This window comes from Myotis davidii, unplaced genomic scaffold (genome assembly GCF_000327345.1).
Source record: "Myotis davidii unplaced genomic scaffold, ASM32734v1 scaffold205, whole genome shotgun sequence".
Taxonomy (NCBI): domain Eukaryota; kingdom Metazoa; phylum Chordata; class Mammalia; order Chiroptera; family Vespertilionidae; genus Myotis; species Myotis davidii.
This window is the reverse complement of record NW_006297573.1, coordinates 4,076,391-4,090,437: the sequence shown is the minus strand read 5'-3', so window position 1 is coordinate 4,090,437 and position 14,047 is coordinate 4,076,391. Positions and strand designations below refer to the sequence as shown.

Here is a 14,047-nt window from a genome sequence, read left to right as displayed (position 1 = left end):
ATCAGCTGTGCGCGGGGACAGGGATCAAGTGTGAGATGAGGACAAAGGAGGAATTAGGAGCAAAATTCTGGAGGACTTTGCATACCTGATAGGAAGTAGGGATCGTCTCCTGAAGGCAAAGGATAGCCAACTAAGAAACAAAATAAATCATCACTACAAGAATGGGCTGTGGGAAGGGAGGAGAGAGATAAAAGGGTGGATGATGAAGCCGCTGCCCAAAGCCAGGAATATGGGATAAGGAGCAGTGGTGAAGAGGGGCTGGGTGTGGGCCTCCAGATGAACCAAAAGGGGTTCCCAAAGGGGCCGGTTACCTGGAGTGTTTATATATACTTACTGGTAGGGAAGTGCAGAAGTGCAGGGAGTAAAGGAATAGGGGTTGGAAATGGAGATGCGTGCTAAAGCCCGCATGGCGGATTCTGGCAACCAGATTTGAAGAAAGCTGTCTATTCAAGCTGGCTTCTTAGCTCTGAGCCTGGGAGGCAGGAGTCCAGGTGTGCGGTGGATCTCCGGCTCTGACTCCTGGGGCTGCCCAGGTACATAGAGCTGTCAGGAACATCCAGAAAGAGGCAGCTGTTTCCCGAAGGCTCCCTCTGACACGCCTGGGAACTGCATGACCGGGCTTGAGGCAGGCACAGCACGGGTTTGGGAGGACACAGGCACGTGGGCAGCCTCCTGCCCGAGCTCTGCAGATGAGGCAGCTGAGAGAAGTGAATCTTTCTTCCCAGCCTCCTCCTCCACCCTCTGCTTCAGAGCCCTGGTGCCGCAGCACAGTGCAGGCTGCATAAAGGCTGATTCATAGACGAGGGGCTAAGCTATAAGCCACACAGAGGCGACAGAACAGACAAAACTGCGTGCTTGTGGGGTATGTGTGTGCGTGTGTGTGTTTGGAAGAAACTGTTTATTCCAGGAACTATATACCAAACACGCCTTACTGGCAGACAATAGTGATTTGCCTAGACAATTTATGCCACCAAATAAACATTTGAGATGGGCTGTGTAGAGCTAAAGGTAAGGAGCCTTTTTAAAAGTTGGGGTGTCACCCTTCTGCACATAAAACATTGAGGCAACTATATCTGGGCATCTGCCTGAGCCTACTGTAGCCAAAGAGAAAGAAAGGCCGGAACTAAAATGCAAAAGAAAGAAGGAAACTGTTTGGAGATAGGTCAGCTACAGTATAAACTTTTCCCTTTCTCTGGCTTACTGCTTTAGCAAAACCTGATGGTTGTCTTTGTAAAGAAAAAAAAAAAAAGTGTCTGTATCTAGGTCCCTGGCAGTGACTTGCCTCTGGGAGAGCCAGCAATCTATTTAATGACTCCATTGACGTCAATAGCATAACTGAAATACTTACTAACATGCATGATTCCAACTTTCAGGGGAGGGGGGTGGATGGGGTTTCTCAGCAGTACAAAAACATGAAGTGGAGTCAACACGGAACGAACTCCACTCTTTAGGCAGCAAGTGAGAGATTAGCTGCTGCAGGTCTCAGTGGTTTTATTTAATATGAAGAAACATTCAACCTAAATTTAGAAATTAATTTTGAACTGGTGAAATAACCGTTAATGAGCAGGGCTTTATTTTTGGCATGTTTGTTCGAGGGTAACATTTTAACTATTTGTATTTTAGTTGACTTGTCGATGTTTTTGCAACTACCCATGCTTAATTTTAGACATATATGAAATAATTGCAAATAAGTATAAATAGCTCAGTGTTGATGCTTTTGGGTAAACATTCACAAGTAGGTTATTTTAGACAAAAGCAATTCTTACAAAACAACCACTTGGGAATGATTCTCAGAATGACTGGGGCTCTTCTAGTGCACCTGCCTTATTGTTATGCATGCAAGTTGCCTAAACACTCAAGGTGACTAATTAAAGCAATTATACAAATAATTTAGGCCACAGGACCTTCAGATCAAGGAAGAAAAAAAATAATCTGATATTTCTAGATTTTTTTCTCTCTTTCTTTTTTGCAATCCCCTCCAATCCCTTTTCGTCTCTTTATCATGAGTGGCCACAGCCTTTGGTAACAGGATTGATTTTATTTGTATTTGTCCATAAGTTTTGCAATCCGGCCTGACAGTTCTTGCTTAATGCACAAACGAAGCAAGTGTCCTGCTCGCGCCCGGCTTCATTTCCAGGCATCTGACACAGCTCAGCTCTCAGGCCAGAGCTGCGGTTCTCAGAGGCCCTTCCCTTGTGCACACGGTTCATCTCTCATCCTCGGCCCAGCAGCTCTGAGAACTGAATCAGTGTCATGACTTTCTGAATTTCTCAGAATCCCAGATAACTCACTGAGCCCTTTGTCCACTCCTCTAACAGACCCTGCATCTGGCACACTCCCAGGAACTCCAGAGGAATAGTCACAATCAAGGTAAAGATACGGAAGGAACTCATACTGAACTCAGTCTGAGTTCCTTCCTAGGAGAAAGCCTCTTCTTCTGTTTTCTCAACCACTAAAGAGTCCTTTCCTCCCCAGAATGGCCTGGACACTTAATAGAAGAAATAGATTCCCATGAGCACTAAGAAAATTATTAAGTCTGTTTTTCACTTAAGCCAATCTATTTCAGACTCGCTGGGAAAGCCTTATAGCATCTTGTCCTATTTCTCCACACACAGGTTTTTCCTGAAATACAATGAATTGGCTGGAGTTGAAAACCACCATCAACCACAGCTTAGGATACACAGGCTGGTAGAGACCTTGGGTTTGCAGTAGTTTGATCTGAAGTCCTCAGGGTAATTCTCTCGTCATCTTTGTGACATGGTTTGCAATGTCCCATGGACTTATTGTTCTTCAGAGCAGCTGCTATGTTACATGGGTGGTGCTCTTGCTCAATATATTCATTGGTAAATTTTGAAATAAGAAAATTAGTACAGACCATCCCTCTTACACATCAATTCGGCTGCTGTGAGGTTGTATATATGACACATATTACAAAAGAGCTAGCCATTAAAGGGAGTGCTTCTCTAATCCTATGTCATGCGAAAAAAACATTCTGTAAAGGCAATGAACACTTGATAATTTACCGTTTCGGTAAATTCTCACTTTCAGGACACACCTATAATCTCTACTGAAATGCGAAAGCAAGGGCTAGACAGGATGGCTGCATGAAGTGGAGCAACTATCCTACACACACCCCCCACACACATACCACATACACACTTTCACACACTCACTCTCGTGCACACACACACATACTCACACTGATTTTCTTTAATTATCTGATTTTTTTTTTCTGTTGAAAGTAGTTTGGGAACCTGAAATATTGAGAATCAATTCAATTATCCATTTTGAGTGTGTATAGATGACAGAATCCATTTCTTGTGCCTTCTTTTGAAATGTTCTTTCTTCTGTTCTATTTTTCCCCCTTTCCCCCACTAAGCATCGTGTAGAGAAAGCCTGGAATTCATACTTGTGAAAAGGCAAAATGTGATAAAAATTGAGATGCTCATTAAACTCCACAGCCGGCAGCAAGACTTCTGCACCTTTCTCTTTAACTTGAGGGTGTAGGATTTCCACTTTGCTCTACTTTCTGGGTTTTAAATTCTTTCTTACTTTCTTCTGGCTTTCTTACTCAAAGTGCGAAATGCCAATTTTTTAGATTTAACTATTTTTTGCTTAAAACCTATGTGACCACACTAATATATTTAACAGTTATGAAGTGTATTTAAACCTCTTTTAACTTAAATTCAATAACTGACATTAAATAGTAAAAACACACACACACAACTGAATATTTTTCATAGCCATAGATATAAAAATATTGACTCATATTAAATTTTAACTTATAGCATTTTTCTTAAGATAAAGTACCCAAACTTTATGTTCAAGTCAACATATACTGTCTTCCTACTATGTGAAAATAGTAAAGCATATTGAATGATTCAGAAATGAATAAGGGACAGCCACTGCCTTCTAAAAGCTCCAATGGCCGAGACATATAAGCCATGAAGTACAGAATATCTTAGATGGAATTGTTGCCAAAGCACACAAAGGGAGTGAGTACAGCAATTTTCTAAAAAAATTAGGATCTCCTAGCGAAGGAGGGACATTTGTGTTGGACCACGAGAGCTAAAAAGGATAATTTTGGTTAAACAGTAAAAAGAAAAGTACTGCAGACTGAGAAATTCGCTTTAATTTCCCCCAAGAATTATCCTAGTTAATGATCAATTTGTAAGAGCAAATGTACCAATTTAACCAGGGTTTCTGACAATTAGTTTTTAAAATGAATTGTACTGCCTTCACTTAGATGCATTTAAAAATGCCTTTGAAAGAGAATTGCCTTTTCTCTCTTTCTCCCTCTCTGTCTCTTTATATAAGAATACAGTTATTTCAGGCTTTCCTAACAAAGTGGATTATTGCTAAAACTGAGTAAATTATTGTGTTTCCTGTATCTTTTATCTCAGATCTCAATTCAAATATGTGAGAATTCAGTGCTGATAAATCAACGCCTGATCTGACTATCATGAAAAATCACCTTTTAAAGCAGCACTCGACATTTCAGGGCTGTTTGCTCCAAGCCACTTATTTTTCATTCTCCTTCAAAGTTTCTATTTAAACACACCTCTTTGTCATATGCTGATAAATATTAAAATAACAGGAAAAATCTGCCTGACTCGTTTAAGCTGATAATAAGAACAAAACACAGGATGTCTGTGTGTGTCCTCCTTCCTTTTCTGACCGCATTTAAGCGTTACGATTTTGAAACCTATAATTATGTAATAATTGGGTACCACTATATTCTCTTCCCAACGAAAAGCCAGGATTTTTGAAGTTTGTCACAAAGACAGACAAAAACAAATTGCCTAAGTGGTATTGTCATTTCTTTGCTCCATTGTTTTAGGAGAACTCAGCAAAAGACTTTAGTTGCCAAACTGGAGTTACTGTGCCAATAATCACAAAATGATCTTTCCAACAGCATCTCTGGTTAATGAGCTACTTTATAGGATAATAAATATCACATCTCTCCTAATGTTTGTCACTGTTTATCACCAAAGGAAGAAAACATAGTTTAAATGTTCAAACTGACTCAAAGTCAGGGCGCCCCTCCGTAAATTTGGCTAACAGAAATGTAAGCAAAGGAGTCTCACTGGTAGGCCAGAATGACGAAATGATAGTTTCAAAACCACCCCCTTTGATCTCCAAGTATGTAACACCAGTATTATGTTAAAACACTCTATCTAGTTTCTTTTTATAAACTTCTAAAGAAACAGTCCATCCGCTCCCCAGGTTCTTAAAGTCTGTGGATACAGTACTATTTCTTCTCTCTACTTCATACCATGGCGCTCTAGAGGTAAACTCTACCCAATCTCTTCGTTTTTCACTTTTATTCTTGCTCTCGATCTTTTTCTCATAAAAATATTTTTGAAGCGTATACCATAACCATTTCAGAAGCCAACACACCAACAGAACCTACTGCCTTTGTTCCCTCTTTTAAAAGTTGGGCGCTTGTGTTATTTCCATTCTCCTTGTGGCTATGATACCAGCAAGAGAACACAACAGTATATGCAGGAGGGAAGATCCTGCGTGTGAAGCGAAGGGAACAGCACTGCTGGCGCACAGAGGTGCACGAGGCGGCGGATGGTGTTAGGTGATCTTGATCTCACCATGAGCTCATCTCACTTGCTTCTCCTGTGGTCTTACTCAAGACCCCTGCCATGCTACTGAGGTCAGTCGAGGGGCAAAACTCCATTTTGCACTTTAAAAAATGTCACCTAACTGGTTATGTCTTACGTCAACAAGAATTTAAGTTCAGTACATCTCCATGCTGTCCCTTCAAGATGGCCCTTCCTTTCCACACACAGCTCTCCACTCTACGTGAAACTCATTGGCGCAGCACTGAAAGATGAGAGGTTAGGTTTCTTTAAAACAACACCTGTGAGAAGGAAAATTGGACGACCTCCAAAAGAAATGATTTGTGACCTAGAGAGAGCCTTTGGTTTCACACCTGGAAGGAATGCATATTCAAAGGGGATCTATGGTTGACGCTAAGAGGAAGCCACTAGCATAGGCTGTGGGGCTCTCGGGTCAACGTGAGGGCACCTCAGGGCCTGTGAGGTCAGCTCTCCTGGAGTTCACTGGGGTCAGCAAGCTGAGGTCAAGTTGCACTATCAATACTGCTCTTCTGGGAAGCAGCGTTACCACTCTTCCACCACATTCTGGAAGTCTGGGCATACATCCGATGGGAAAACCATTTACTACTGCTTTTCACTCAGATTCACATGGAATGAGGTCAAGCTCCAGTATACTTTTCAAAAAGTCAGCAAGAGCTTTACTTTGGAGGGCCACGGTATGCAAACAAATGCTACCATTTCCCGAAAAGGTTCTGCATGAGAGGCACACTCGTTATTGTGAAACACGGAGAGAGGCATGGCGTGGCTTACCTTGCAGGTTGACTCTGGAGACAGGAGGCTGGCTAGCAGCTGGGGACCTCCTGTGGAGACAGAGAGAAAGGAAGACCTGAGTCTTTGTCTGAATATCCTCTCCCTGCCGCCCCAGGATCTCTGGGGAGTTTTCCAGGTCACAATGAGCTATCAAGTGACATAATGCTTTCTCCGGAAGGCAGGCTCCTGTAACATGCGTAAATGACTGCAATTCTCTCACATCCAGATGGCCTGGAATTTCCCTCTGCACAGCCTCCTGGGCGGCCAATACTCCAGGAAGGAAGTCCTTTACCCCAGGTCCCTCGCCAGCTCCTCTGTTTTCAGTTTCTCTGTTTCAGGAGGCCCGTAGGAGAGGATATCCTTGCTCAGGAATGGTTCCAAATGTAAGAGTGAATCCCAGCTCCTTCGGGCCGTGCCTTAGAAAGTTATAGCCAGAGGAGCCTTAGAGACCAATCAGTGCAGGCTTCCAGGTGTGCACCCAGGTCACACAGCTACCAGGAATGGTAATTCAGGTGGCTTAACTTATGGAGCGGCCTTTTCATGGAGAGACTGGGCACGATTCTACAGCATAACAAACCTGCTGATGTCAAGAGTCAAATGAAACAAGCAAACCAACTCATGGCCCACAAACACTGGGCCTGCTTCTCCTTTTCTTTCTTGTGTTTCTGTTTCTTCTTTATGCCCCCAGGACCCCCCGATTTTGCTGCTTTCACCATCCTTCTCATGTTTTCCAGAACTGCCAGACTCTCCCAATGCATTGCCGGAGAACCTCCCAGAAATAGAACAGAGCAATGGCTTTTAAAATGTAGAGTGCCGCCGTAACCGGTTTGGCTTAGTGGATAGAGCATCGGCCTGTGGACTGAAAGGCCCCGGGTTCGATTCTGGTCAAGGGCATGTACCTTGGTTGCAGGCACATCTCCATTGGGAAGTGTGCAGGAGGCAGCTGATCGATGTTTCTCTCTCATTGATGTTTCTAACTCTATCTCTCTTCCTTCCTCTCTGTAAAAAATCAATAAAATATATATTTTTTAAAAAATGTAGAATGCCTCGGATCCCCTGGAGGTCTGAGACATTGCTGGGTCTACCTCCAGGTTTCTGATTCAGTTGGCTGGGGGTGGGCTTGGGTTTGCATTTCTGACTAGTGCCCAAGTGCTAATGCTGCTGGTCTTGAATCACATTTTCAGAACCACTGGTACAGAGGACTCTGTCCCACTAAAGAGCAACAGGATATTAGCAAGGAGCAGGAGAGTGGGACTCTAGGCCAGTGGGTCTCTAAACATGGATGACGTCTGACTCACTTGGACAGCTGTAGAAATTATGAATCCCTTCCCTGTCCCTGGAGAGTCTACTTCAGTATGTCTGGGATGGCCATCTGTAATTTTTTACTTCTCTGTGAATTCTGATGCACAGGCAGGTGTTGGATTAAGGCCAACTTCTAAATGATAGTGAACGGATTGCAAAGGTATTGCGAAGGGAAGGTCTCCCTATAGGTGTGAACACATAGTTATTTTCCTAGTTTGTTATTAACTGCTCCAAATTCAGTTTTGGTCCCTTAGGGGTAATCTGGTTTCTAGGTAACTATACCTTATAGCTGCAGGGTCTGACGGACAGGGTTCACATCTATCACACTGATTAGCGAGGTGATCCTAGGAAAGGTGCTTTTAACCCCTCTGTGGCATGACTGGGATTCAAAGCGAAGTCTTTCAGAATCCAAAATGCATGCACTCTCATGGCTGCTAACACCTACACCAAAACTGAGGGCTGCTTTTCAGGAAAATTAAGAGATTAAATATCAAACTTTTTAAGCTGGCGTTCAAAGCTCTTTGCTCTTTGTTCTCAACATGCTTTTCCCAGTTTATCTCCCAGGATTCCTCCCTGCCTGACATTTCCTTTCAAACCATGCCATCTTGTACTTCACCTTAGTAGCTCTAAAACTGTAATTAAAATAGGCACTGTCCAATTAGTGTTCAACATAGAACACCTTAATTTAATGTAAACTTGATGCAGGCAGGGAACAACATGTTCACTACTGGATCCCTAAAACCCAGAGTGGTCTTTCTCAAGCACTCAGTAAATAGTTGTTGAATTAGTGAATGTATGAGTGGACTAACTCAGACATCCCCAAGGCCAAATGTCATCACTTCTTTGACCTTGGCCATGTGCTGTCCATCGTCCTGACACTGATCAGCCATTCCTCTGAGAAGAAAGCTCTCCCGGCACAAGCTCACACTTCTAAATACCATCTAGCCTTCTCTGGTGTATAGGAAGAAATATAAATTTGGTGGTCTTCCTCCTGTTGCCCCCTGGAATTTCCTAAATGAGAAGCTTGACAAAAGTGTCTTTTGTTATGTTAATGAGACGACTTTTAGAAAATCCCTGAGACTGGATGTCAGAGGAACCAATCTTGTGATTTGAGAGTTGGAACTTTCAGCCCTGCCCTGGACTTCAGGGGAAGGGAAAGGGGCTTGGCGATTGTGTTCAGTCACCAATGGCCAAGGATTTACTCAATCATGCCTTCGCACTGAAGTCTTCATAAAACCCCAAAGGCACTGGGTTGGTGAACATGTGGAGACTGTCAGGCTCAGAGAGCATGGGAGCTCTGTGCTCCTTCCCACATACCTTGTCCTACGCAGGTTTTCCCATCTGGCTATTCCCATCTGGCTATATCCTTTTCGAATAAACCAGTAATCTAGAAAGTAAAGTTTTTTTTTGTGTGTGAGGCATTTTAACAAATTAACCAAACCCAAAGAGGGAGTGATTGGAACCCTGGATCTACAGCCACTAGGTCAGAAGCACAGGTAACAACCTGGATTTGTGATTGGCATCTGAAATGTGGGATAGAGGCAGTTTGGAGGACTAAGCCCTTAACTTGTAGGATCTGACACTATCTCCAGGTAAATAGCGTCAGAACTGAGTTGAATAATGGGATGCCCAGCTGGTTTCATGGAGAATTGCTCTGATGTATGGGGAGAAAAACCCATACAACAAAAACTGGTGTCAGAATCATACTTCCAAAGATCAAATGCCAGGATTAGGAACGCTGTCTTCTTATTCATAGTTCTGTTCTTTCTCCACTGTGCTATTCAGGGCTTTCATCCTCTTGGCTAAAAACGATCTTCCCTCTAATCTGCCATGGTGCTTTATTTGTATCTTTAGGGTGATTTCCTCGTATGACAACTCATATGAGCACATATTATTCCCACCACTAATAATCAATGGCCCACTGATGGCAGGATCCACATGAATGTTTTACCTGCTTTCTTTTTCCTGTATATTCTTGGTTCTACATACCACTGGCTCTTTCTCATATACAGCCTGCACTCATGTTGTTGGGCTCTTGCGTATGTTTAGATCAGCCGAACACTTTCCCCTCCTCGTTAAGTGGCAAACTCCTCATATTCCGGGCCTTCCCTCAGGCATCACCTCCTTGGAGGAGCCTTCCCTCCTGAGTTCAGTCTCTGTGCTACTTATAGTTCCCCATGCTCGCCCCACCAGAGCACTGATCATGCTAGATCACAATTCCCATTTTCCTAGCTATCTCCTCCGCTCACCTGTCAGACATTTAAGCAAAGACTGAATCTTGTTCATCTCTGTAACCTTGAAATCAGCAAAATATTAGGCATGATGTAGGTATTCATTATATACTCATTAGATTAATATATGTTTATAATAATTTTATTTTACCTATCTTCCTGAATTCCAAAGAAGGCTTTTGTAAAAGGGACGAACTAAAAGACCTTAAGTGTTGGAAATGTCTGCTTTCTTAATAGCATGGCTACTCATAGCACTGAATTCTCCCAATGACTTCTTGAAAATGACAGGAATTACATTAATTGCTTTGCCCTGGGAGTTAATTTAAAAACTATAGCTCTCACTCAGAGTTGCTAATTCTCATAAGCATCGGTGTGTCCCAGCGGTTCTCAACCTGTGGGCCGTGACCCCTTTGGGGGTCGAACGACCCTTTCACAGGGGTCGCCTAAGACCATCCTGCATATCAGATATTTACATTATGATTCATAACAGTAGCAAAATTACAGTTCTGAAGTAGCAACGAAAATAATTTTATGGTTGGGTCACAACATGAGGAACTGTATTAAAGGGTCACGGCATTAGGAAGGTTGAGAACCACAGGAAGCTGTGAAAAGGCAAGAGCCGGGCTTCTTTGGTTTATCCCTGAGACTCAGTACAAAGAAGTGGCTCAATGCATTTTAAATGAGTGAACGCGATACAGCTTAGATGGCTTCTGGAAGCTGCATGATGGCTTAGAAGACACGAGAGCGCCAATTAGAAAACAGCAAGCGCCAGAAGGAAATGGCATTGGCTGCTCAGTTTCCAGTGATCCCTAACTGATGGAAGAACCTTAAGAAGCGATATGCCTGAGTTGCTGAAGGCAGTGATATTAACAGGGGGGATAATGTGGCCCCAGCCATGAATACTCTGCAGCCCCGAATAGCACAGCGGAGAAAGAACTGAACTATGAATAAGCAGACAGGGTTCCTAATCCTGGCTCTGGCTCCTTCCAACTGCATGGCCAGAGGCAACCCACTGCACCTCTCAGTTTCTTCCCCACTTGGGGAGAGCCGGCAGCAGCTAACATTTACTGCGAATTTACAATGTGCCGGGTCCTGTGTGAGGGGTTTTACATACATTTCCTCACTTACGCTAAGGAAATTTGGCTAGGTTCTTTCCAACTCTGAATGTTCAAAATTTTATTATTCTCAGCTAATTTCAATCCCATGCCAAAGTACATAAGGCAATGAAAGAAACTTCAGATATACACTGAAAAAAAATTAAGTACTTATTAATTCTTTCTCAAAGATTGCATACATGCTGATTGAATTATGCCCTGGAAGAATGTTACTGCAGAGCTGTCCCATGATTTCCTGATAGCCACTGTAATATCTGGGAGGCTAGTGACACCGTTGAATCATGGGGACGCCTCTTTGCTCCCAGCTCTACCCGCTGGCCCCCAGACTGTTGAATGGCAGGCACTCTCACCCACACATGTGATTTCTCCACAGCCTGTTTGAAGGCAGTAAATGCTTTAGAAATACCTATCTAAATTAACAACTCCAATTGAAGGCCATATTTTCAAAATTAACTCCTGGGACAAAGGAAATGTAGGTTTTAATGTGAAGCCAAGAAACACAGGCCCAATCAAGCATTCCTCAGTGGAACATTTCATGGAAGTGCAAGGAAATCACCTCAAGAGGAACATTGAGACTTTCACCCTTTGGGTGGTCAAGCTCAGACAGACACTGGAATGCTTTCAGGCAGAGCAAAAGCCAAAAGATAAAGGAAATCTTGACTTATGAGAAGTAGAGTTCTGTGTGGGAGTTCCTTTTCATATAATAAACCACACTCCAGAATCTCATGAAAACCACTCCAAAGACACATTATTGCTTAAATGTTACACTGAAGGCAGGGGGTAGCACTCTGGAACCCAAGTCAAATACCCCAGAGAGCAATTTCTGAGTTCCATGAATCTTACGTGTTCAGTTGTTAGGATAAGTATATCTGTGGGGCAAGGGGGTCGGGGAACGCTCAGGACAGTGGACCTATCCCTGGTGGATATTAGGTTTTCTTTATCTGTTTGAGAATATTGACTATCTAAGAATAGAACATAATGCATTATGGACTCTGCATTGAACTTCTGTTGGTTGATGTTGATTTCAAGGAGGTACTTGAAATCAATGAAACAATCAACTCTGTACAAATATGGGTATGGATTCAAGAAAGATCATTCACAAAGATCGTACAGCTGGAAATCTATTTTATTCAGTGAGTGTGGTTTCGTTGGAACCCAAGATGATACAAAGGGCCATGATTTTTTTTTTTTTTGGGGGGGGGTGGTCCTCAGTCAGAGAATGAGCCCTTGGTGAGCTCTGAATATGGCAATTTCAGTCTCAGGGTACTCAGTTCCTGAAGGTTTATGTGGCCCCAAACACCCAAGACTATAGAAAGATCTGATTCTCAAGAAAGTAGTTTCAGCTGACATAGTCTATTAGTCAGCAATGTTTATGCTCATTGGTAGGCTATGAACAATACTAAGAACATCTAAGCTCCGTGCTAACAAACTAGTAACTAAAAATCAAACATCCCTCTGATACCGTACTCTGATCCCCCCCCTCCCCGCCCCTCCACCCGCCCAGCCCTAATGCCTTGGAGCTATTTAATGTAGTGATCTTGAGTTATGATCTGCTAGGAAGCCTTTGGGAAGTGTATTTATTGATTCCTTCTTCCCCAATTCCAACTTCATCATCTTGGTCCAGGGCTTCACTCATAGTTTAATTCCTGAAAACACTCTCACAGCTCAGGTCTCTGACCTCAAGCTCTCTGACCTTCACCTATTTGTAAGTTCTTCTTAAATGACTCTCTGTTCCAAAGCCTTCAGAAATTTTTTCTCATAACCCACAAGACTTCACAGGGGTAGTGAATGGAAAGACCACTGCAATGAGAGTCAGGATATCAGGTTTCAAGTATGACTCTGCTATTCACGAGAAGTGGTATGTTCTTGCACAAGTCATTTAATCTCCCCAAGCTTTGTTTCTTTATCCACAGAGTGGGGGCAACAGTATCTGTCATGAATTTCATTTATGGTGATTGAAACTGAGATAATGAATGTGAAACCCTATAGTGTTACTTTATTTCTGGAATTTGGGAGAGAAATGTAACTATCCTGTATAATAAAAGCATAGTATGCAAATTGTCCCTTCGACTGCGAGTTGTCTGGGAGTTTGAATAGGGGGCGGGGCGAGCCAGGGGAAGGGAGGAAGTACCCAACCGGCAGCTGGCAGATGCACGGATTTCATGCGCTGGGCCTCTAGTCAATTATAACAGCTCATATTTATTAAGCATCTACTATGTGATGTTATAAATGCTTTACAAGTGTCAACTCATTTAATCCTCAGAACAACACTATTTTACTGACTGGGAAAGTGAAAGGTAGAGGTTCATTTGCCCAAGTCACATCATTTTCAAGCCATAGAATTGGGTTCTAAAGCCAGTAAGTATGGCCCCAGAGGCTGTGTTCTAAAAAGAAAAAAAAGGTAGAAAAAGAAAAGGCATCACTTCTGAAAAAGTAATTTTCTAAATAATTGGTGGTCTTTCTCAGATAATTATTTAGTGAGAACTCATATGTATGATAAATATTTATAAGGCACTCACTATGTGTCAGGCATTCTGCTAATTCTTGGAAATTCAAGAAAAAGTAATTGTAATTCTCAAGGGGCACATTGTCCAGTGGTGGACAGAGATCCATAAGTGGTATGATAAGGTTTGCAGAGTGTTCTGGGAACACTGAGGGGTGCTCAGCCTGGCTTGGTGGGGTCAGGGAGAGCACCCTGGCGAAGGTGATTCTAGAGACAAGCTATAAAAACCAAGCAGGACTTAGCTAGACAATCTCTGGCAGGAAGAGAGAGAGATTTTAGGAAGAGAGAACAGTAGGCCAGAATCAGGGTGGAGAACAGAACATGAAGAGAACAAGCAGACCATAATTGTTAGAATGTGATCCCATGTGATCCCAACAGCCAGATCCCACCTGTTCTCACTGTTCTCCACGGTATGACTTCCTACTACAATGAAAGCCCTGAAGGGGCAGAGAACTTGCATGTTTTGATGTCACTATTGTGTCACCAATGACTTGTACAAAGTGGGTCCTTAATAAA

General features: G+C 42.8%; 1 protein-coding gene and 1 long non-coding RNA gene across 2 annotated transcripts in view; one reads left to right on the top strand and one right to left on the bottom strand.

The window, feature by feature from the left end:
- The first annotated feature begins 737 nt into the window (after positions 1–737).
- On the top strand, positions 738–4,586 carry LOC107184581. The gene is made up of 3 exons (XR_001515438.1): positions 738–1,008; positions 2,319–2,370; positions 4,404–4,586. It is a non-coding gene; the product is annotated as an uncharacterized LOC107184581 (long non-coding RNA).
- A 1,438-nt stretch (positions 4,587–6,024) lies between these two features.
- Positions 6,025–14,047, bottom strand: part of LOC102771187 (cAMP-specific 3',5'-cyclic phosphodiesterase 4B) — a 435,382-nt gene continuing 427,359 nt past the window's right edge. Inside the window, exons 7-8 of the mRNA XM_006773277.2 lie at positions 6,381–6,430; positions 6,025–6,155 (exon numbers count right to left, since the gene is read on the bottom strand). Coding sequence (XP_006773340.1) covers positions 6,025–6,155; positions 6,381–6,430 — 181 coding nt within the window. The remainder of the gene's footprint in view (positions 6,156–6,380; positions 6,431–14,047) is intronic.